This window comes from Muscardinus avellanarius (genome assembly GCF_963383645.1).
Source record: "Muscardinus avellanarius genome assembly, chromosome: 17".
NCBI lineage: Eukaryota > Metazoa > Chordata > Mammalia > Rodentia > Gliridae > Muscardinus > Muscardinus avellanarius.
The window spans coordinates 38,593,429-38,617,741 of record NC_137803.1 but is presented as its reverse complement, the minus strand read 5'-3'; the positions used below and the strand labels follow the sequence as shown (position 1 = coordinate 38,617,741).

The following is a 24,313-nucleotide window of genomic DNA, read 5'->3' as shown; positions in this document are numbered from 1 at the left end:
GCCATCAAGTGTCTGCTACAGCAACTGCGACAAAGGGACGCGTTGGGGATGCTTGACCTCCACGCCAGTCTTGGGCGCCTCACAGGCACTGACTCCTTCTCCTCTTCCTTCTTCCCAGCTTTAGTCCATCTGTCCCTCAGTTTCAGGTAGTGTCCTCAGGACTCAAGCCTGAACACTCAGGGACCCTCTTCTCAAAGCTTGGTGTAGGGAACATTCCTGCACATACTCCAGACACACGAGGCAGCGTGTGTTCAGCTCCCATGGAGCCACCCAGGACGCTGCCCGTGCATGGCTGGCTGCTACCGTCTTTCTCAGAGCAGCTGTACCTCTGCCTTCAGGGGCGATCCTTCTCTGCTACCCTCTGGAATACCCAAGCAGCACAGCCCTGGAGGTGGGAGCATAGGGAAGCTTAGATAAGGTCTGAGAAGCTCCCATTCACTGACCTGGGTGAGAACATTATGGCCTGCTGGAACCAATTCAGATGCCATGTCTTGGAATAGCCAAGTTTTAGTGAGAGGGCCCAGGCCCGAAGCTACAGCCCCACACAGGTCAGATGGGACTGCTGCCACGTTCATACCAGGCAATGTATAAAAGCATACTCGCGCTGGGCGTGGTGGCGCACGCTTGTAATCCCTGCGCTTGGGAGGCAGAAACAGGAGGATCGCGCAGGTTCGGAGCTAGCCGCACGCACTGGCTCAGGAGACCCTGTTTCCAAATAAAAATGTAAAAATAGGTCTGGGAGTGTAGCCCAGAGGTAGAACGGCTTCCAGGAACCCCAGTACCACCAAAAAAAAAAAAAAAAAAAAAAAAAAAAAAAGCATACTCGCAGCTAGAGCCCAGGGCTGGGGAGACGGGACTCTCACTAGAGTCAGACATGCTGCTTGGTGTATCCTCCAGCCACAGAACCTTGGTGTCAGGAATCTGAGCACTTTTGGGGCCCAGTGTGTACTGGGCAGCTCAGTGGCAGGAAGGGACTCTGGGAGGCCAGGCTCTGAGCTGAGCGGGGTGGTGGGCATGTTCTACATCTTGGCTCTGGGCCTGGCCATAACCACATTTTGCCCACATTTCCTGCCTTCGTTTCCTGTTAAGATTTCTTGGGAAAATTTCCATCTCATCACAAAATGAGGAGCCTAAGCAGCCAGAAGGGCAGGGGCAGCTGAGAAGACAGGAAACTAGCAAAGGAGGAGAGCCGTGCTGAACCCAAACCCAATCCTACCACAGTCAGAGCCTCACTCCATGGGATGAGACCTAAACTGTGCTCCCCAGGGTTGCCTTGCCTGGGCCCATCTCCTCACACCTGGCTGCTTCAATTCCCACTTGGCCGTGTGCCTCCACCTGCTACCTTTACCTCTGGGGGGGGGGCACCCTGGCCAGGATCACTTTCCTCACTACCTCGTTGCCCCCAGCGAAGGCCCGCCCCTTTGGGCCCTGCTCCACGCTTTATTGGCTTGTGATACAGTGCAGTCTTTTTAGCTGCTTTGAGTGAAGCCCCCATCTTCTCTCAGCACCTTCCTTCTATTCCAGATTTCAGTCATCTTGGGTTGGGAAGCCTGGAGGCAGCATTTGTTAAATGCTGAGTGAAGATCAAAGGTCATCTGTGTCTAGGAGTCATGTCACATCATAGTTTTTAAAGCCTGCTCAGTAGGGAGGGCGCAGTGAGACGCTGACCCCAGAGAAGCGAGGTGTCATGGCATGTCCCCTCTGAAGTTCAGGGCACTGCCAGTGGTGGGGTTGGGATAAGGGCAGGGGCTTCTCATCATCCTCTCTTGAAAGGAACTAGACACCCTTGCTTCTACGCTCAGCCCCATCACTCACTGGCTGATGGGCAAGTTACTTAATCTCCCTGTGCTCTGTCTATGAAGTACGAGTACCCGCCTGACAGGTAATCACGCTCTACAGTCATATCCCACAGTCGTTACCGCCAGAGCAGCGACTACACCTGGCAAGTACCATGTCTAACTCTCACATGCCTCATCTTCCTAGCTTTCTCTCTGGCAAGTACCAGGTGTTTCTCATCTCATCTTTCTGGCCTTTGCATCCTCTGGTAGAAGAGCCCATCCTGCTACTTTTTTTTTTTTTTTCTGTACTGAGGATGGAACCCAGGTACATTCTACCTCTGAGCTCCATGTCCAGCCCTATTGTCTATTTTTTTTTGAAACAGGGTCTCACTAAGTTGCAGAGGGCCTTACTAAGTAGCTGAGGCTGGCCACAAACCTGTGATCCTCCCGTCTCAGCCTCCCAAGTACTGGGATTAAAAGGATGCACCACCATGCCTGGCCCTATCCTGCTTTCTTAACCACTTCTCCCAAACCCCCACCTGAACTCTGAGAGTCAGCCAAGTCTATCCTGTGGGCTACTTCCTTACCTTCCATCCCAAACATAAATCTGCCTCCCTCAGCCCTTTATTGGGCCAAGAAAGCTAGGACAGGGGACTCACTATCAAAAACACCCAGAGTGGCTGAACATGGTGGCATAAGCCTGTAGTCCCAGTTGTTGGGAGGCTGAGACAGGAAGGTTGCAGTTTTGAGGCCAGTCTCAGCAACTTTGCAAGACCCTGTTTCAAAATAAAATAGGACTGCCGGGCGTGGTGGCGCACGCTTGTAATCCCCACGCTTGGGAAGCAGAGACAGGAGGATCGCGCTGGTTTGAAGCCAGCCGCGCTGGCTTAAGAGACCCTGTTTCCAAATAAAAATATAAAGATAGGTCTGGGAGTGTAGCCCGGAGGTAGAAGGGCTTCCAGGAACCCCAGTACCACAAAAATAAATAAATAAATAAATAAATAAATAAATAAATAAAATAGGACTAGGATCACAGCTCAGGTAGAATGCCCCTGGTTCAATCTTCAGTACAAAAATGAAAAAAAGACACAGTGGTCCCTTGGATTCTTAGGGCATAATCCTATTACATGCCCATCCCCACCCCAAGTCCTCTGAGCAACTCCAACTCCTTCATTTCATTAATGAGGAGCTGGAAGCCCAGAATAGGGAAGTGCCTCAGCCCAGTTCACATCTAATGGCTATACTTAATTATGGAAGAGTATTTGATACTGTGTGCACTGAACTGCCCTTCTCCTCCTACAGAAGTACACCCATCTCCTGGCTGCCTCCTGGTACCTGTGTGTGCACAGAGCTGGAAGCCCCATGATGGGACCCGCTCATTTTGCATGCTCAGCACTGAGCCCTCTGCCTGTCACAAGAAGGCACCCGAACGCCGAGCCAGCATGTGTACTTGTATCTGTGCACAGGCCAGAAATGCACAAGGCTGGAAATAGAAAGCTAGAGTCCAGTTTTGCTCTTCCAGGCTTGCAAAGTGGCAGTGCAGGCATCCACAGAGAGAGAGAGAAGGCCTCTGCTCTGTGGGTGAGCGGAGGAAGGGCATTTTGCTGGTGTCTGTGCCCTAGCAGAGTGGGAGTGGAATTGGAGGGGATACTGGGAAACAGGAGACTCCGCAAACTGCAGGCTCTGGACCTTCACTTGAGTGTCTAACTCTTACAGCCCCAATCTTTCTCCTGACCCCTCTGCTCTTCAGTCACTCAGGCCAAAAGCCTGGGGGCCATCCGTAGTTCCTCTTCCCCTCGCTCCCCTTCTAGTTCATTAAGAACGGCAACCTTGGCTCTGTCTTCAAAGCGTGTCTAGACCTGGACTCCTTTACTACACTCTTACTGCTGTTGCCTGGAGCTGAAATCAGTGCAGCTGAAATCAGTGCTTCAGCCCCTACAACCTAATATCAATACAGCCACCAGAGTGATCCCCCAAAATGCAAGTTAACCAACTTACTCTCCTACTGAACTATCCAATGCTGCCTCCATTTCAGAAGAGACTAAAGTGCATACAGTGGCCTAGAGACCCCTAGGAGCAGCCTCCTTCCCTCCCTCCCTCTCTCACCCCCATGCCAACCTCCCACCTCTCTCTCCCTCCCGCACTCCTTCGCCCCTGCTTCTCCTGCTGTCTTGGCCACACTGCCCCTGCCTCACCCCTGGGCCTGCACACTGGAGCCCCACTGCCTCCAGCTGCTAGGCAGGGCCCAGATTAAGTGAGGACTACCCACTCATCATGACCCAAGTAACTGGCAGGGTAGGGATCCCAGGGCTGTCCCATCACGCCTCCCCAGCTTCTGTTCTATTCTGCTTTGTTTCTTGGTAAGGGTTCTCTCCAACACCCTCTGGCACCCATGGGCAGCCAGAGCGGTGAGAGATGTCTAAAAGCTGCCAGCCCTCTGTAACAACCTGGGAGAGCCAGGGAGTCTAAGACAGGGCCCAACCTGTGGCTCCAGCTCTCTTCAGGGACTGAGTTTGCCACCCCCGCCCCAGGGTCTCTGGAAACAGGGCTACCAGGGTAAGCCCGTAGTAGACACAGGCCCAGGGCTTGCCTCGCCTTCTCAGGAAGTTCCCTCACTCCTGCCCCTCTTGGGATGGCCGCCGTTCTGCTCCTGTCCCGTGGGCTGGGCACGGAGCTGGCTGAGCCAGCGCATCGGGTCCAAAGCTCAAGTGAGGGTGGGGCCCACGGAGGCCCGAGAGGGCGGCGGGTCCGTCCGGTGTCCTTCCCCAGCCTCCCGTCCCCACGCCCTGGCCGTCCCCGGGTACCTGTGCGAGTCCTGGTCTCCCCCGGGGGACGCTCCCGCCGGCGCTCAGTACGGGCGATTGGCGTCTTTGGGCCGCTTCAGCTGCACCTTGAGCCTCTTCATGCCGATCTGGAAGCCGTTCATGGCCTGGATGGCGGTCTGCGCGCTGGCCGGGTTGTCGAAGCTCACGAAGCCTGGCGAGACACGAGGGACGAGGGCCTGGGTTTCCACGGGGCCGCCGCGGCTGCTCCCGGCAGGGAGGGGTGGGGAGAGGCCGGGGGCGGGGCGAGGCGAGGCCCCGCCCCCGGACAGGCCCCGCCCCGCCCCGGCGGGGCCGCGTGCCCGCCCCCCTCCGCCCGCGTGCGTGGGCCCCTCCCGGCTGGGCGCTGGGAGCCGCGGCCTCGCCGACCTGCGCGCGCACACTCGGCCCCGGCGGCGCCCGCTGCCTGGCGGCCCGAGCGGCGCCCGCCCCCCACCCCGGCCGGCCCCGCCACCTCGGCCCTCTCCTTCGCTGGGAGAGGGCGGACACACCTGCGGGTGGAGGAGTTTATTGGACACTGTCCTCCCTGACAGGAGGGGGCCTGGCAGCGGGAGGGCACGGGGTGCCGGCCTGGGGAGAGAGAGGAGTGCGAGGGGGCGGGAGGGAGGCACCTCGAGAAAGCTCCGCCGCCGCCGCTTCGGCCGCCCCCCGAGGCCCCCGCTCCCGGCCCGGCCGACGCGGGTAGCTCAGCCCACTCGCAGGAACCCGCCGCCTGGCCCCAGGGCTGCGGTGTGGACAGCCACGCCCCGGCGCAGGCGCTCTTCCCCTGGACTGAGCGCGCACCCCTGAGGTGTCCCCGAAGCCGTCCTGGGTTCTCTACCAACCACAGCGGCAGACGTGAACGCTGTTGGTAAAACAGCGTGCGTGAGATTGGCCCTCTACGTCCCCGAAACTCCGGAGTGCTTTACTCCGACCCACGTGCGCAGATGGTGATGGGTAGTGTTCCCAAAGTGAGTTTGGAACCCTTCTGGGGACTTCGCACATTATCGCAGACGGGAAGCTGTAAGTCAGCTTCCCCTACCTGGGCCTTGAGAAAGGGGCTTCTGTGGTCAGGTAGGTTTAAAGCCACGCCCCCTTTGGTCGGATAAAAAAACAAAACACTGCCCCCAATTCTCCAGTAAATAAACCTTTATAGGTTTGTTTCGTCTACTATTTTCTTGAATTCATTCAGCTTCAGAGGCCTCTCTCCTAAAAAATGGACATACATTCTGCAAAATATATGGACCTCAGCCTAATGAAATGAGTCCGGGCCCTCCTCAGGGTGTACCTTAGTTGGGATGCTTGTCCCCAAAAGTGAACAGAAGCTTTTTGCTTGGTTAATTGTGGTACCTTGGGCCAGCCTGCAACATCTCTTCAAGAAAGTCACGCCTTCCTCACTACTGCCACCTGGTGGCTCGGTGGCTCTTGCTCCCTTTTTACCCCCCAACCCAGAGGCTCCCTTCATTGGTCTTTTTTCATCTGTCTCCTTTATGGAGTCAATTTGCTCATGCAGCCATGCACCATTAAAATTGGGGGAGGAGGGTGTGTGCTCGCATTTCACTTGCACACATGTACCTGAGTACACACACGTGAATGCTGGACACAGCCAGGCTTAGATTAACTAAACCAACATCTGTATACATTTATATACCAAAGTAAATAGGAAAGATTTAAGATTATCCACAGTTGGCGATTAGCTTCCAGTTATCCTTCCACCCACTCTTCTCATCCCCTCCCTGCCCAGCCTCCCCTCACTGACCTGTACCCCCCGCCCCACGGGCCTGTACATCTGATGACTAAATCATGTGCTTCACAGACCAGAGCAGTTTTCAGACATGATTACACTGCTTCCCCCATACTAAGGAGGATGGTCAAACCAGAGCCTCTGTCCCTGCCAGGACAGGTAGCCTGACTGTGAGTGACATGCTGCTCTGCATACTCTGGCCCCACTGGTGCTAAGCCTACCTGGACACCTGGGCTTGGTGGCTCTTCTTGAGGGAAAGAAAATGAGCAAAGCAGAGAGGAGAAAGAAGAAAGATAACAGCAGCTGGCGGGACTGTTTACGGCAAGTATGAAGGGAGAGCTGGTCACTAGGTGGGGAGAGTACAGGGGAGGCTCTGGAGGAGGCAAGAAGCGGAGCTTCCTGGGAGAGTACAGAGGTCTCTTAGAGCCAAAGGATTCCGAGTTCAAAGGAGCTTTTCTTCCTTTCTTGGTTGTGTTAACTAGCTAACAGAGTAGGGAGTCTGCCTGCAGACTGGACACCTCCAGTGGATAGGGCTCTGGGCACTATCTCCCATGTTCTCCGTTCCCAGGATCCTCTCCTTTCCCCCCTTACCCTATTTTCATGCCCTCTCAAGAAGTTCCTGCCTCCCAGACACTGTGGGAAGCCTCCCCGGCCCTCCCTAACCCTCCCCCGCCCTCCTTCCAGTGTAGGGACTGTCTGTGCTTCACATATTCTCCTGAAGGCCTTGGGAAGATTCTGCTTTATAAATTTATGCTGATGCTTATCAAGAGTGACTGCAGCCTTTGAGGAGTCCACTTTAATACAGGACCATGTTTCCTGCAAAAATAGCACTGCCTTTGAGAAGAAAAGGGCTATAGCACTTCCAGAAGGTCTTCTCTGGCCAGGCCCTGCCATAGGCATCTAATGGAACCTCACTCATAGCATCCCTGAGGGAGACTGCTGATGTCCCTGTTTCATCAATGAGCACACAGGCTCAGACTATTCAACGAACTGCCCATGAGGGAGTGCTGAGCTCAGTCTCACAGGACAGGTGGGTGCAGAATGCACTGCTGCTGGAGCTAGAAGCCAAGTGGCTTAAGAGGAAGCAGCTGGCTGGACTGCTGTGGCCGGAGCCTGTCCTTCTTAAGTCCAGGGGACATTGAGATTAAAGTCTGAGGAGAGCCGGGCGTGGTGGCGCACGCCTGTAATCCCCGCACTTGGGAGGCTGAAACAGGAGGATCACACAGGTTCGAAGCCAGCCTCAGGTACTTAGTGAGGCTCTCAGCAACTTAGTGAGACCCTGTTTCCAAATAAAGTATAAAATAGGTCTGGGAGTTTAGCGCGGAGGTAGAAAGCCTCTGGGTTCCACCCCCAGTACCACCAAAAAAAAAAAAAAAAAAAAAGTCTGAGGAGAGAAGAGAGAGGCAGAGCAGAGGCACACAGAGGATGGTTTCTATTAAAGCAGTCTTGGTCCTGGGGAACTTAAGTGAGCTAATGGCTTAAGTAGGTAGTGCTTAGGGCAGACTCTGAAGAAAAGCCTTTGAAAACAGACTGCACTGGCAGAGACAGGCCTGAAGTGGCCGACAGGATGTGGCAGGAGATTAAGTTGGCTGAGCCTGGCACTTCCTGGACTCCTGGCCCTTTTCTTCTGGTTTAATGGAACATTTAAGACTTAAAGAGCAAGTGTAAATGGTTTGCAGTTTGTTGGTTTTATATATATCAATGCAATTCATAAGGAGAAATACTGGTCAGACAATGCAGGGATGCTCTTTTACTTTCTTTTTCCATATCTAAAGAGAAACCAGCTGCTGGGGCAGCTCTATGCCATTAAGAACCACAGCTTTCCTGTGGTGGCTGCCGGGAGGGAGGGCACAGTGGGGAACACACTCTGAATCCTCGAGCTCTTAGTTTTAGGAAGCCAGTCTCTAAAGGAAACCCCTAGCATGTGCTTCCTGATGCTTCTCAAGATGTGCTTTCTTCCCTCTACCATCCCAAGCTGTGACCTGCGTTCTGTGGCCAACACAGGCCCCCACTCTTTCCTCAAAGCCCCAGAATCTGGGCTCAACCCAGAATTACTGGCAGACTCGGCTCTGGTTCCATGTGCAGCTCTTGGGGACTGTGCTCTCTCAGCCTTCAAGGACTCATGAGCGGATCTGGCCCTAGATGGGCTGAGGGATGTGGAGGAGGGACAGGAAGAAGGACCAAAGAGGAGCAGAGGGGAGTAGCATGGGGGCTGAGGGAGGCTTCCAGGAGGAGGTCTGGAACTTCCTAGATAGAGATGTTTGATCTAGCAAATAAAAACAGAGAGAGCCCAGTTAAATGGAATTTTCAACTGGCAACGAATACTTTTTTAGTGTAAGCACATCTCCAGTATTACATGAGGCATATCACATGTAATATTTGGTACACATACTAAAAAAAGTTCCTGTTGATTATGTGAAATTCAGATATAACTGGGTATCCTGTTTTTTTCTCAGACTCCTGGATGTTCCCCAAAATTCCCTCTATTACCATTATCCTGCCACTGGGTAAACTTCCTCAAAGCTGTATCTCTGTTCTTGCGCCATCTTTCTCGGCCAACCACACCAAGTGAAGCCTCCTCATTAGAATGGCCAGCGCCTTCCCCAACATGGACTGTCCCTTGTGGGCCTCCTTGGGGCTGCCTGGCACCTCCTTCTTCCCATACCAGCCCTGTGCCTCTGCCCCGTCTTTCCTCTGCCTTCCTGGCTGCTTCCTTGCCTGATGCCTCACAGAGCTCATTGTGATTGAGTGTGATTTCCATCTGGGCTCAGAGCTTCAGCTTCCTGAGGGAAGGGACCAGTCTCCTCTGGGCTCCTCAACAATTACCAGCTCTGGTGGCCTGGGAGGGGTCGGGGTAGCGGAGAGGAGGGTTCAGTGCATGGTAGGAGGGGAGTGAGGATCAGGTGGATGGAGAGGGCCAGCAGGACGGAGAGATGGAGAGAGCAGCGAAGGGGCAAATGGGGTAGGGCCTCTTGGGCTGAATGCCCCTGGAAATCACTGGGCCTTGACCCCGGGCTCAGGCTGGCCACTCTGACCATGAGGAGAGAGGGGCTGCTGGGAGAGTAGATGTCCTGGGCTCTGCTCATTGCCCCTCCCAGCCCTGCCTAAAGTGGTCCTTCCTTTCTCAGGGGGTTAGAACTGGGCCTTTGGGCTGGGAGCGGAAACTTATTTCTTGAGCCAGGATGTGGGAGGTGGGAGCCAAGTGGGGGTAGGCAGGGAAAGCTGAGAAGCAAAAGGACAGTAGAAGAGAGAAGAGGGCTGAGCGATGGCGGCTGGGCCCAGGAGCGCCTGGGGGCGATGCGGAGGAGCAGGTGAGAGGCAGTGGGCACCGGTACTGGTTCAAGCAGCCCCTGTCCTAGGTGAAGCTAATTGGTTTGTTATCTTTACCCACCAAAGCATTTACTTTGGTTAGTCGCCCGATCCACAAACACTTTCGAGGAGATGACATTACCGAAAGGGAGGAACATCTGCATCAGCTCAGCGTCCCCAAACTCCTGGGGCAGATGGTAGATGAACAGGTTACAGCCCTCGGGCCCTGCGGTGAGGGAGCGGGTGGGCGGGGAGGAGGGATGGCAGGGTGGGGGAAGAGAGAGACAGAGGAGAGGTGAGCGAGTTAGGCAGCACAGCGGGGAGGGTGGGGCAAGGTTAGGAGGGGGATTTCATTCAAGATCCAAGGGATCCCCCGAGAGTAGGGTTTGCTGAGCCCCAAGTCTGAGCTCTGGCCTCCGCTCTGCCCTTGGGCAAGTCTCTGAACCTCTCGGTGCCTCAGCCGCCTTTTCTGCAAAATGGATTGGTAGCAGGGACCTGGCAATTCAGGGTGGGGATGATGAGAGGGTGAGATGGACATGCCAAAGCCTGGTGAGCTGGGTCCGTGGAAACACGGTGCTGAGAGGACAGGGCGGAGCTCGGGGGCCTCCCTCCTGCACACCTGCTCTGGGAGGGCAGAGGGAGTGGCCCAGGGCAGCCGCAGCCCCGCTGGGAGACACTTCACTCTTGGCTTCTCAGGCCCATCTCAGACTGCCCTGGAGTGCAACTCCCTGACCTGAACCCATGGAGCCCGACAGCCCTGCCCCATATCTCACACTCACTCCTGGTCTAGAAGGAAGAAAGCCAAATATCCTGCCCCTTCCAGTGGGTGGCCCAGGAAAGGCTACCTGCCAAGGCTCCATGATTACCCAGGGCACCCTGGAGGCTCGTCCCAGGAGAGGGCCTTCATCTCCTTCCAACAGGAACAGCCCTGACACTTCTACAGCATGAACTATGTTTGAAGCTGTTAATTCACTCCATCCTTACAGCAACCCCATGACTTAACTACTATCATCACCACTTCACAGATGAGGAAACTGAGGCCCAGAGAGGTTAAGTCACCTGACAAAAGATACATAGTCTGGGGAAAGAGTGTAGAACCAGGATGTGAGCACGGGCTGTGGTGTCCATGATGTGCACTCATGTACTCTTCTCTGTTGGTTATAAATTACAACTCTCCAGATTCCCTGAATCTTTGAATTTGAGGGCTTTGAATTTTGAAATTTCCAGTTTATTAGTTACATTTTTAAATGGTCAGAATGCTCTATTTTAAGTATCTGAAATGGACATCTTTCTAAGATGTGTGGTCTGTTTCCTGCCATCGTAAATAGCATGTGCTACATGTCATTTCACCCTTTGGAGTGACTTGTGGTTATTCAGGGAGGGTACCCAACCTCTGGCTGATGGGAAGGAAAAGTTGCACATAGAGCTGTGTAAGAGCCAGGGTTCTGATCAGAGGCTGGTCGGAACCTAAGAATGAGCTTAAAAACAAACATAAGGCACCGATGAGGCCCACTATGTGGCTTTCATGGTCAGAACCCACTGTCCTGGTTCTCTGGGTCCAGTGAGGCTGCCAGACCACCCAGTTCTAGGGCAAAGAGCTCTCTCGGGATTCTCCCTGTTCTTTCTCTTCTTTCGCTCCTGTCTCTGGCCACCACCCCCAACCCCGTGTGTGTGTGTGTGTGTGTGTGTGTGTGTGTGTGTGTGTGTCTGTCTGTCTGTCTGTCTGTCTGTCTCTGTCTCTCACCCCTCAGGCCCACAGCCTCTGGAAAGGACTTCTCTGCCTACCACAACCACCTAGCTGATTTCTACATCCCTGGTCCCCATGTACCCACCCCAGGCACTCTGCCAGTGTATGCACATTCAGAGCTAAGCACAGAAGTGCTCCCTGGCCTCCTCTCGCCCTGTCCCCTCCCACTGTGTTGTACTCCCTGGTGCCTACCATGGGAATGCACTCCTTGATTGGGGCACGAACTACCTTTTGAGGTCCAACCTAAGCAACCCCTCTGCCAGGACCCCACCCTCAGGCTCTCCCACCACACCCTCTTCACTGCCTCTCCCTCTCCTGTCCACACTCCATGGGTTAGGGTCCTTTCTCCATATCTGGGGGTTTTCTACTATCAGAGCAGGCACTCCCGAGGGGCAGGGATCAGCCTTGTGTCTTCCTGCCTGGGCCTCGCTCAGGCCTGATACACGCCTCCCCTCTGTTCTTGTTCTTGCTCTTCCCAGCTGCCCTGATAGCCCCTCCCCATGGTGACACCTGCCTTGGACTTGAGTCCCTCACTCCAAGTTCAAGTTCTGCAAGCTTCTTCTTGAGGGCATCAGATCCCCTTAAAGAGACAAGGAGCCTGCAGAGACAGGGCTACACGTGCAGTCCATCTGCATGGTACAGCTGAGCCCCGAGGGACAGCAGCTTCCGCTGCCCCACAGTGAGTGTATGCTCCAAGTTCTCTCTTTATTTCTTCACTTACACATTATACAACATCCACATGGCAGGCTTGGCAGAACATTAGAGACCAGTCTGGTCCAAGTCAGAGAAATGGTGGCAGAGCTACAGAGACGGGGAGTGAGCAGCCCTGACAGCACACAGCCCCTGCAGGGCCAAGGCCACCGCCGCCTGAGGATGGCCCTGCTCCATCTGTAGAGAGGGGGCCTTGCAGAGATTTGGGACTCTGTGGGTTTTCAGGTTGAGCTCAAAGACAAGGAGCTGGCGGGAGAGTCCTCCATAGCCACCAGCGTGCAGCATTCCAAAGAGGAGGTGGCTGTGATGCAGAGGACAGCTGGTGGTGGGTCTGGAGGAATACAGCCCTCTTTCTGTCCCAGGCCTCAGACAATACCCTGGGACCTGGCTTGGTCGAGCACCACCCTACCTTCCTGCCTGCCTCCCCAGCCCAGGCTCACCTCATGCTGGGCTGCGTCCTTTGCTCCTGTTGGTCCCCTGCCTGCAACACCTTCCTCCCTAGCTCTGTGTGCTGGAGACCTCCTCCAGCCAAGGTGACTGGCCTCCCCAGCAACCCCTCCCAGTGTCACGATCTTTCCTGTGTGTGCAGCATGGTTCCGTTGGTATCTGGGATCATGTCCTACCCCTCCCTGTCCCCTCTCTCCTGAGGTGACTCAGCCTGTGCATTGTGGCTGGGGAGAGAGGGGGACAAATATGGGAGGTCCCGTGCCCCAAGGAGAGGCTGAAATTAGGACCAGCCTACCAGGCCTGATCTAGGAGCAGGGTAAGGGGGTTGTGCCTGGAGCTCCTTAGTAGTGGAGAAGGCATGAAGAGCTCAGACATAGATGCATTCATGGCACAGAATGGGAGGTCGGATGAGGAGCAGGAGGCAGATGAGGGCCTGAGACTAAGGCCAGCAGTGAAGGCAGCCATGTATGTTGGGTCAGGGTAGCACTGACCTGCAGGTGACCCCCTGTGGGGTGTGTGTGTGTGTGTGTGTGTGTGTGTGTGTGTGTGTACGTGTGTGTGCATGCGCAACAAGGTTGAGAGACTCATGAACACACAGGTCGGAGCGACACAGAGAGCCCTAGAGTTAGAGGCCAGCAGGATGACAAGTGGCCAGCCTCTGCTCTAGGCCTGGACTGGCACCTCTGGGGCTCCTGGATCACCTGCTGTGCTTCCTGACTGATGAGGACTTAGGCTGAGAGAGGGCAGCAGCAGGGTAGTCCCAAGGGCTACAGCAGGAAGGAATCCTCTGGAGAGGCAAAGCAATGGCCCACCCTGCCCCCTTCACAGGGAGGGCCCAGATGTAGCTCAGCTGCAGCAGGGAGTGAGAACAGGTATGGGCAGGGCCCCAGGGGTACCCCTGGCTAATTATCTGGCTCTCCCAGGCACGGGGAGGTCTGATGACACAGATCTCAGCAGCTCCTGAATAACGAGCTGGCAAGCTTCATGCCCGGGGAAGGGGGTGACAGGTTGGTGGAGGAAGGGCCATGGGCAGATACTTGCTGCATAGAGTTTAGAGGGCAGACTTTGAGCAAGTTTGACCCTCACAACTCTCTAGGGAGTGGTCATCACTGCCCTCACTCTCTCGATGAGGACCCTGGCTGAGGGGGTGAGTAATTTGTCCAGGGTCACATGAGGAAGGTGGCAGAGCTACCCTAACCCTAACCCAGGGTGACTGCTTCAAAGCTCAGGCTCTGGAGTGTTCAGGCTCCAGGGCCTGTTGGAGGCCTGTCTCATCAAAGGGGTTTGGACCAGCAGATACCCAAGGCCCTTTCTGAGTATCCTACATCCCATGGATCTAGGACAGTCTGCTGCAGGGCTAGGAGTTGGCCATTTAGAAATCCCTGCCACGTGGGCTGCTGGGGCAAATTTAGTGGCCTTGCTGCCAGGTGACCCTTCCAGGGGGAAGAGAAGACAGGACTTCATTAATGTTTCTGCCCCTCAAATTCAGCTGTCAGTGGGCAGAAACCCCTCCAGGGGGTTTATACCAGGGCCTCTGATGCAGCTTTCAAGGTCCCTGTACACTGAGGCCCTCTAGCTCCTCTGCCTTGTCCTGCCAAGGACATACCTGGGAGCCTCGCCTCTCTCCCGTTCGCCCCAAGGGCACATGTGATCTCTTGTCCAGGATGAATTAGTCTTTCCTTGCCCCTGCCCCAGTCCTGAGCACTTAGTTCTCCCTGGCCTCACCACTGGCTGGATCCTGCATATCCGGGGTGGAGGAGATCTTAGGCCACTCTCTGAGGGCCTGGCTGCCCTGCTCAGCACGCACAGCTATCAGGGCTGGTGCTGCAAAGGTGGCCACACCACTGAAGTCTCCCCTCCTAGCTACACTGTCAGCTCCTGGGAACACAGTGCTGGGACCTCCAGTGCAGACCCAAGGCCAGGCCACTATGTCCTCCATAAAGCTGCAGATTGCCTGAGCAAGGGCATGCAGGCACCAACCTCAGCTTGGTTCTGCTCAAGGGCTGGTTCAAGGGCTTGCCATTCTCAAGGATTTTTTTCTTAAAAGACCAAGATATCAGTTTGTGAGCTGTGTCAGTAGCAGGTGATGGAGGGGGATGGACAAGGTGCCATGTTCATGACCCTTGGCCCTGGGGGCATTTTGTCCAGTCCTCTGCCCCTGGCCCCAGCCACCGCTTGGTTTGTATGGCTGCCCACAAGATGCACACTTCCGTGCTCGGCTAGGAGAGCACCCATCTCCCAACCTTGTGTCTCCCCCCCACCCACCTCCACACCCATAGCCGAGGCTGCCTTTCCAACCAAGGCCCTTGCTGGAGGCTCAGGTGAGGCAGAGGCCCAGGTGAGCAGCCTCTAGGGAAGAGAACAGGGGAGGGGCCGAGACTCACCTTCTCTCTGCTGCTGGGGAATCATTGGCGGTGGCTGAGGAAAAGCCTGGCTTATCTGACCGTAGGCAGCAGGATAGGCGGCTGCTGGAGGGCCAAAGAGAAGAGGCGAGAGACGACCACAGGATGCAGACAGACAGGACGGACGAAGGGCAGGAAGAAAGAGAATTTAGAGTCAGATAGCACAGGCCAACTGGCCACAACGTATGCAGCAACTTGGCTACTTCAGAGGAAGCAGCTTTTATTTTCAGTATTAGTGAAGGAGAAGGGACCAGGTGAAGATTAGAGTGTGTGTGTGTGTGTGTGTGTGTGTGTGTGTGTGTGTGTGTATGCGTGCACATGCACGTGCATGTTTGGGGGTCAGGCAAATCATCCCAAATCTGGAATAGCAGATCGCCGTGGCCACACTACCTCACTTATACTCAGATGGCACCTGTACGGGACATAGGGAGCCGCCCAGGGCATGGACTGGCTTCTGGGAAGCCCATCAGGGCCAGGCCCCAAGGCAGAGGGCTGAATTTGACAAACTTGATATTTTCTGCATTCAGTTCTAAAGAGTCAGAGATGGATAGTATGGGGGGCTCTCTCTCATCTGGTGTGGTTCTCAGAGCTATAGGGCTCAAGGTCTGAGCCAGGAGGCCTGGGTTAGGGGATTCAGATGAGCGAGACAGTTTCCCCTGAGCTCCCACCTTGCCAGGCAGCCTCCTGCTCCCCAGAGACACAGGGGAGAAGAGGGACCCTGACCAGATCAAACAGAGGGAAGTTTAAGGCATGTCACCCAGCCCAACTATGAGAGAAAGGAAGAAGCTGGCCCAACAGCTTGGCTGGGCTCAGTGACCCAGGCCATCTGCTGGCCCCAGGCTGTCCCTTCTCATCAAACCACACTCACTTGGGCTGCCTCTTCTCCTTGCAAACTGTCATACCTGCTTGGGTGGGAGGAGGAGGGAGAAAGTGCTTCTCCTTCAGAGTCCCTCCTTCTCCCTAACATGAGAACCTGTGCTTCCAGGTCTCGTGACCATGGACTGTGCCTGGTGACAGCAGCCCAGGTCTGCCTTGGCCCACAGTGCTAGTGCGAAGCTTGGTGCTCCTGGCAAACTGGCACAGTCAATACCAAGGGAAGGGGAAAGGGGCCTCAAAGACCAGTGCTTACACGGCAGGGGTGAGGCTTCAGCATGACTCACCAGCTCGCTTGGCCTTCTGCCCACCCACCACCCCATGTTGGGAAAACTCTGCACTGAGTGCTAGGGAACCTGAGGAGAAAGGCAGCCCAGGCGGGGTGAGGGTGTCTCTGCCAGCACAGCCCTCCCTCCCTCCTCCCGCCAAGGCCCCTGCTGCTCCCTCTCCCCATGCTGTGCAGAGCCCAGGTGTGGGGTGGGAAGGGACACTGGTGCCATGGCACGGAGAGATGAACATAGCCAGGGAAGAGCCGAGGGGACGCGCGGATACTAACGACCTGCATACTGCTGCACTCCAGCGTAGGCCTGCTGCAGGGGGTCCGCGGCCGTGGGGCTCTGTGCTGCAGGAAGCCAAGGGGGCAGAGGTCAGTGGTGCCACTCAAACTGCTCCTGCCCTACCATGCCCAGCGGATGATGTTATGGCCACACTGCCCTTCCCATGATGTTATGGCCACACTGCCCTTCCCAGCCACTGTAGGCTTGCCTGGGGCAGTGTACCAGAAACTGGGACTCTTGAGTGCTGGGTCCTATTGGTGGTCACCCTTCCATGCCCAGGACCCTTAGCACAGTAGAGAGACGCCCCTGCTTGGGGGGGGGGAGTGCCGGATGTAGCTGGCTTGAGATGGTGGAGATAGGAGTTCATGCTGAAGAGTGTGGCAGCTGGGGAAGAGATGACAGAGGAGGGCTCAACCACGAGGGCCTTGGTGGAGACATGGGAGACCCTGCCCAGGACAGGGGGTGTGCACTGAAAGCTGCCCAGAAGGAAGTGGCCCTCAGCAGAAGTCAAGGCAGTAAATGAAGGAACAGCCTGGAAGACCCTGTCTCAGTAAAAGAACAGCCACAGGAGGAGGCCTCACACTGCCACTGTGTCCTCCTGGGCCACCTCTTGGTGCTTAGACAGAGGGGCCACTCCTCTGTTCCTAGGGAATTTGCAGAAAGCACGGAGGTCCTCTGCGCCCTGCCTTGCTGGAGACTCTCACAGGCAGCAGGGGTTGGCCACATGGGTGAGGTCTGCCTGACAGGCCAGGAAAGGTGCTGCTATAGAACCCACAGAGCCAGAAGACAAGAACCTTCCCCTGCCTTCTGGCCTGTGGCTCTGGGATCTTTGAAGTTCTGGCAACAAATTCAGAGAAGCCGATCTGGGAGGAGGGCCTCATTCACCTCTGTGGCCTCAACTGTCTCTTAGGAGCGGTCATCAAAAGCCTGTAGCATGGTCCAGTGGTGGGCACAGCCTTCGGTGACCTGGGCCAGTGATGACTGTGGTGGGGACAGACACAGGGAGGAACTGGCCCTAGCCCCAGCATGTCCAGCATGTCTGAGGTAAACTAGATGACACAGGATGTCAGGAAGAAATCACCTAGCCACATCTGCCTATTGACTCAGGCCAGCCAGGGCTACTGGCTGTGAGGCTTTGGGGTCATTACACTGGACAAAACTCCCAAACTCCTGAACTCACATCTCCTAAGTCTTTCAGGAACATTCTATTTAAAAACAGCACCTAGACCTCAGTGGAGCCCAGAGAAAAGCCTGGGGCAGATGTCCCTAGAGACAGCAGGATGACAGGCTCCATATCCCTAGGAACCAGGGCACAGTGGAAGAGCTGGTTGACCAGGACTTTGCTCAGCAGGAGAAACTGAAGAAGGGTCATGATATAGGCTCTCTCCTGCCTGGGGCCGTTCCAGCCCAACAGTCTGTCCCTGCATCTTCCTCACAGTGGAGACCAGAGCCAATAGCTCCCAGCTGTGACGTGCTTGGCAGAGTGATGTCCTCCTGCCTCCTGCTCCCTCTGCCTGTCTCCTCTGCCAGCCTTGGCGCTCTCTGGAGTGGCAGCCACATCTTGCTTGTCCTCTTGGTCTTCCCAACTGCTCACCCATGCGGTCCCTTTATGCAAATTAGAAAAGGTGTCCCCTCCTCAGGGCACAGAGTTTGGTGCCCTTGTGTAACATACAACCTGCACAACTTACATGGCAGCTCCCCAGCACAGTGCTCAGCAACTAGTTTAACTAAAAATCAACGAACAGTCTTTAATGTTTGCAAAAGCCACCACACACACACACTTTAAGGTGGTATGTGGCAAAAAAGGTCACACTGTGGGCTTCCAACACATTCTCAGTGAACAAAAGGGGAGAACAGAGGAGCTACCTGGGGCTGGAAGAGGAGAAAAGCATTCACGAGACCCCTTTCTACTGCTCTGCTTAACGACCTCATTAGTAACTGCCAAACAGTGAGCGTTTTGAAGGATCTCATTCATTACAGTGGCTCCAAACTCCGCATTTAAAGATGGTAAATTAATTTTTTAATGCACTACTTTTCTTCTTTCCTTCCTCCCATCCCTCCCTCTTGCTCTGGCAGGAAACTGTTTATGGGAAGTGGCAGATTGTTACAAATGGGGGGAAGAAACATTTCCAAATTCCATGAGGAAAATGGCTCACAGATGCCAGTGGGGGTGGGCAAGGAACAGGTTTGTCAAATCCCGAGATCCAGATGGGCTTGGAGGCAGGGAGCACTGAGGAATGAAGCCATCCAGATGTGCTGGGGGCGGCATCTCCCAGCCCATGAGCCTGAGATCGGTGGGGTCACTTTCACCTCCAGTTGCCAAGCCCCTCCTTTCCCACCTTTAAACAGTACTCCAACTACTCTGGGCTCTACCACATCACTCTCTAGATCTTCCTGGCCACTTCTTTGTGTGATGAAGGGTCCATGCAGGGCAAACACTGGCATGGAATCAAGGGCAACTGCAAGGTTAAGGTCAGGAAATTCTCCTCTACTTCCCTCTAGCACAGTGACCTTGCACTCTGCTGCTGGTGAAACTTTTACATTCTCCACATGTCTGAGCTGCATTCCAGACAGTGAGATCAATCTCTAGATTTCTGTGGTTTTATCACACCCTACAGTGAATTTTGATGGGCATCCAGGGTGAGGAGCATGATTCTGTCCCTCCTGCGTGCCTGCCTCAGGTTGCCTCCTCGGTCCTACTGGGCCAACCTCCTCACCAGCCCTGCCCCTACATGGCAGGCCTCTCCTGTCTGTAGGCATCCAGAAGAGCCCCCCACAGGGGTATACTGTGGAGGAAAGGGGGTATTCATCCGTACCTCTCCAATTCCTGCCCATATGTTGAAAGTTTCATCTCAGCCTCCTCTTCAAGGAGGCTCTTTGGGGTTTTGTCATCTACAGAACTCTCCCCTCATCTGAATCCCTTAGCATCTTCAGTCTGAGAGCATTCACTTTGATCAAACTTTGTTCTGCCTATTGTCTCATCATTCCATAGATGGATGCTGTGTTCTCAACTGAATGTGATTTTGAAACATAAGAATTGAGGATAGTTGGGCATGGTGGAGCAGATAGGCCCATGTCCTACGCTCCTTCTGGGACCCACCTTTCATACAGCACAGAACAGAAACTTAAAAATACTCGTGAGGACTCTGTAACCTCACCTTCTGCCCTCCAGGAGAGGGGACAGCACCCTCACATCTTTATTACATTGTCTCTTGATGGTCTGGGATTTTGGACCACATCCCCCACTCCAATATCAGTCCATCCTCTATACAAGAAAGAGGAGATGCTTCTGGCCAACTGCACACTCTCACCACAGGAGAACTGCTGAGTTTAGAGAAGCCGTGCTAATCAGATTTCCTGGATCTCCCTATGCACCACACTTCATGAACTGCAGGTCCAGGAACTGTCTGAGGTCCTGAACTGCTGTCTCAGGTGCTGACCAGGGTTTGTGGTGGACCAAGGGATTTGACTGGTGTGTATTAGCTACACTGCTCATCCATATGCCTCCATTTTCTTCCCCAACAAGTCTTTTCCTACTCAACACTGATTTTCTACCCATATATATTATTCTCTCGTATGTATGTATGTATGTATATATATATATATCCATATAATATATATCTCCATATAGTGTGTATATATGTATTAATATATTAATTGCTGTACTGAGAATTGAACCTAGAGGAACTCTTCCAACTTATATCCCCAGCTTTTTCATTTTGAGTCAGTGTCTTGGTAAGTTTCTGAGGCTGGCCTAGAACTTGGGATCCTCCTGTATCAGTCTCCTAAGTCACTGGGAGCACAGACATGCTCCACCATGCCCAACTATCCTTTTAATTCTTATGTTTCAAATTCACACTCAGTTAATTTGCATTTACTAGCCTCTCTTCCTGGCTATATAATTGCATTGTGTCTTTTCTTTCCTAAGGGAGTTTTAGGAATGGGTGTCTCACTGATCCAGCACACACCTCCCCAAAAGTAGGATTTTGGTCCCCTTGCTCCTACCACTTCAGGTTCTCTCCCTGATTACATTTAGGGTTCCACTAGGAAATGAGCAGAAGGCAGGAGCCACATATTCCTTGTTATAACAGCAGGAGCAAAAACAGAACAGATGAAAAGTGTGCTGCATCGGGAAGGAAGGCCTACCAGATGTGCTTACCTGGGTAGGGGTGGATGCCATTGGCAAACACAGCTTCTGCCGCGGGTTGCCCATTGGCCTGTGGGGGGAGCCCGGTGAAGCCGTTCACCCCAATGGGAGACGGGATGCTAGGCACGGCTGGTGCAGTGATGCCCGGAGGGGTGCTGCCACCTGGTTCCAAGAATACAGAGGTATTAGGAAAGAGGAGAGGCAAGCAAAATGAAGGTGAGGAAGGCCAACTCATGGAACTCCACTTTGCTGGCTCCCAGAGCCTGGGGATAGAGTTAAACCTCTTGCACGTTCAGTCTTATCTATGAGCCATGACTGAGTTTATCTTCCTGTATAGAGTAGCTTAATCCATCCCATTTGTGTCTTTCATTCAAGGAAGAGTCTAAATCCCACCTACCCCATGAAGACTTCTCTGACCACCAAGGCTTGTCTTTGAACCTAGAGCAAAAGACTATTCCCAGTGCCCTTGACTTTAACCACACTTTGTCCTCCTCCATTTTCTTTTCAGTTGCTCTTGCTCCCTCCAGTTAAGCCAGGATTGGCTGGTTATCAATAGCCATTGAGGGGATAATCTTCCTCCCTAAGAAGATTCTCTGCTTGGGTGTACAGGTTGTAATTCTGGTTCCTTGCACTGAGAGATCATTGCAGGGTCCAGTCTTGACTTTATTTCATACAAAAGTAGACACCTAGGCTCCCTAAAGTTGAAGCAATGGTCATGGTCAAGGATAAAGTTGGGCCATATGACAATACCCTGTGTCCTCCCCATTCCAGATGGATGGAATCCAAGATATGCATGACATGGAGAATGTACTGAGGCCCAGAGGCTGTTAATGTCCTTTCTCTTCATAGAAAAAGCAAGGTCCATCTCATGACTGTCTCTGAGGTTGAGGACCTCAGAGATGGGATAGTGTTCAACTTTAGTCCAGAGACTCTACAGTCTTTGCTAGATTTCAGCTGGGAAAGAAATAGCCCCTAGATGTCAGGAAGTTTACTTCTCTGGTCTGAGTGCAGAAAGCCAAGGTAAATGAGAGCCTAAGGTGTTGAACCAATCCTTAAGACTAGACGAGGGTTTCTCAACTTTGACAGGACAGTCATTGGGGCCAGGTGTGTTCTTGTTGTGAGGAGCTGTCCTGTGCATTGTAGGATTATAGCAACATCCCTGGCCTCCACCCATTAGATTATAGTAACATTTTTCTCTCCCAGTTGACAAACAAAAATGTCTCTGGACATTGTTAGATGTCCTAGGGATGGGGCAAAACTAAGTGTTAAGAATCATCGAACTGGACAATACCTGAAAGTTAATCAAAAACATTGGTGAGCTGGGTATCCCTGTCCTTTGATGACTCATGTGGTTCTCTCTAGTTGGTTCTGTGGTTATCTTGTAAAAGGTCAATAAATCTAGGTTGGTATAAAGGGGAATGGAAAAAGGTTCCTTCTGTGCCTGAGCCAGGGCCAGCAACTTAACAAAGCTATAAAGTGGCAGGGCTCTTCTCCCTCAGACCTTGAAGGGAGAGGACTTCATGTCAATTTCTTTCCAGATGTTGATTGTTAATAGAGAGCAAGATGAGTTATTTCCTAGCAATTCATAGACAAACAACTTGAGAGAATTCTTCCCACCCTGAAATCCTACCATGGGGCCCAAGTCCCATCTTCCCTTGGATCCTCATTCTTTGGATCAAAACATTTTGAGACAAACTTCCAAAAGACCTTCTTGGGCCCAGAAGCCATGTGCTCTTGCCTATTGATAGCTGAAATGAAGCCCCATGTGGCCCAGCCCCGTGTTGGTACCTGCTGGCTTACCTGAGGTTGGGGTCATGGGTGCGGCCGCCAGGCCATTCATGTTGAGAGCCGCCATCTGTTGCATTTGGGCAGCAGCGAAGGCAGCCATGGGGTTCAGGTAGCCACCCTGCGCAACTGACGCCATAAGGGCCGCTTGCTGCTGCATCAGCTGGGGCAGAGGGAGTGGAAAAAATATCACGCGCTTCCAGAGGGCATCCCTCCCCGCCAGGGGGCTCGGCTCCTAGAAACCAGCTTCCCAGGACTTGAGCCCCAGGGAGCCTGGCAGTCTCCTGGCACCACCTCCAGACAGCCCTGCTTGCTGTTTCCCCGTCCTGTCTTAGTCCTCATTGGATATTAGGGGCCACCTCCCTGGGAGAGGACTGCATTTATTTATTTATTTATTTATTTATTTGTTTGTTTGTTTGTTTGTTTATTCAGTACTGGGGACTGAGCCCAGGGGCATTCTACCTCCTAGCTACACCCTCAACCCTACTTTTATTCTTTATTTTGAAACAGGGTCTCACTACATAGCTGAGGTTGGTCACAAACCTGCGACCCTCCTATCTCAGCCTCCAAGTACTGAGATTACAAGTCTGTATCACCACACCTGGCTGAGAAGACAGCATTTAAAAGTAATAGTAGAGCTGGGCGTGGTGGCGCATGCTTGTAATCCCAGCATCCGGGAGGCTGAGACAGGAAGGAGGATCACGGTTTACAGATAGCCTCAGCTACTTAGGCCCTCTGCAGCTCAGTGAGACCCTGTTTCAAAATAAAGAATAAAAAATAGGGCTAGGGGTGTAGCTTGGAGGTAGAATGCACCTGGGTCCCATCCCTACTACCAAAAAAAAGAAAAAAGTAATATTAGGTTCTGTGGGACTCAAGGTAATCGAGGAGGGTGTGGGTGGGAAAGGAATTGGTTTCATGAGTGAGGCCTGTCATTTTGGGTTCTGACATGCAAAGTACTAGAGACACGCTGGATGAGCCTCTGTGGATTTAACAACATAGGTTTCTACCTCAAAGAGTTTTAATTTGAAGTTTCTTGGGCAGGAGAAATGGGTGAATCATGAAAAGATGCCCCCAACACCTTCAATGTTGTCACAAAGGTGAATGGGGACAGGAGAGGCTGTTGGAAGTTGCCAAAGCTGGACAGCGCTGAGGAAATGGTATCAGCCTGCATGTTTGCAACCAAAACGCAGGACCTCAGTGCCACCATGGAGGGGGGCTGTGGTTCTGAGTCTGGAGGCAGCTTGGGGAGATGCTGCCAGAGTGGGCCTAGTGTGGAAAATAGAAGTTGGTGGGCCAGAGGCCTGGGAGCTGCAGGCGAAGTGTGGTGTGCAGGGCTTGGGTCACTTCGCATGACCCTTGCCAGGAGTGACCAGAAGGCCTGAGGACGCCTGTCCACGAGTGGGGGCAGGGCAGAGAGAACCAAATGCCCAACTTCCCCCATCCCTGCTTCCTAGGACTCAGCATTGGGGTGGGGGCTGAGGGTAATCTGCCTTCTATCTAGTTCCTCCCCTTCTAGCAACCTCGCCAACTGGACCAGTCTCCTCTTAACCCCTCGCAAGGTTACATCCTGGGTTTAAGCTTGGTCTCCCTCACTCCTTAGGGCAGAGTGGTATTTTCCGTTAGGGATCCCTGCTCTCTGGGGCCAGGGGGAGTGAGCTCCAGATCCGCCCCCGTCTGTGCCCCCACTTACTGCCTGAGCGTAGGCTCCGTAGGCTCCGAAGGGGATGGCCATGGGGTTGAACATGCCCATCTGGCCGGCCATCTGCTGCATTCGCCGCATCGTGCGCTCCTTGTCGGTGTCGGCGAACTTGACCACCAGACTGGACGAAGCTCCCTGCAGCGGGTGGCATGTGAGACCCACCTGCCCCATGCTGGCCCAGCAGTCCACAGCCCGGCCCGCGCCCACCTGCCTTCGGGGATCGGGGGAGTGAGGTGGCATTCTTTATCTGGGTGACATCGGGACTACTCCTTAACATATCTCTGGGCCTCATCGTCTTGTCTGGCAGCAGGGA

General features: G+C 53.8%; 1 protein-coding gene across 50 annotated transcripts in view; it reads right to left on the bottom strand.

Annotated features, from left to right (window-relative positions):
* CELF4 (CUGBP Elav-like family member 4) overlaps positions 1-24,313 on the bottom strand; it is a gene marked incomplete at both ends in the record, with an annotated part of 282,956 nt that overhangs the window by 4,017 nt on the left and 254,626 nt on the right. For 7 of the 50 annotated variants that reach the window (XM_080714363.1, XM_080714317.1, XM_080714324.1 and 4 more), the window contains 8 exons: positions 4,583-4,754; positions 5,092-5,170; positions 9,775-9,858; positions 14,922-15,005; positions 16,369-16,434; positions 20,529-20,678; positions 22,317-22,464; positions 23,992-24,135. In XM_080714363.1, coding sequence (XP_080570489.1) covers positions 4,583-4,754; positions 5,092-5,170; positions 9,775-9,858; positions 14,922-15,005; positions 16,369-16,434; positions 20,529-20,678; positions 22,317-22,464; positions 23,992-24,135 — 927 coding nt within the window. Of the gene's footprint in view, positions 1-4,582; positions 4,805-5,091; positions 5,171-9,710; positions 9,859-14,921; positions 15,006-16,368; positions 16,435-20,528; positions 20,679-22,316; positions 22,465-23,991; positions 24,136-24,313 lie in introns of those variants that run through there. The other 43 variants (XM_080714364.1, XM_080714320.1, XM_080714325.1 and 40 more) reach the window with 15 other exon arrangements.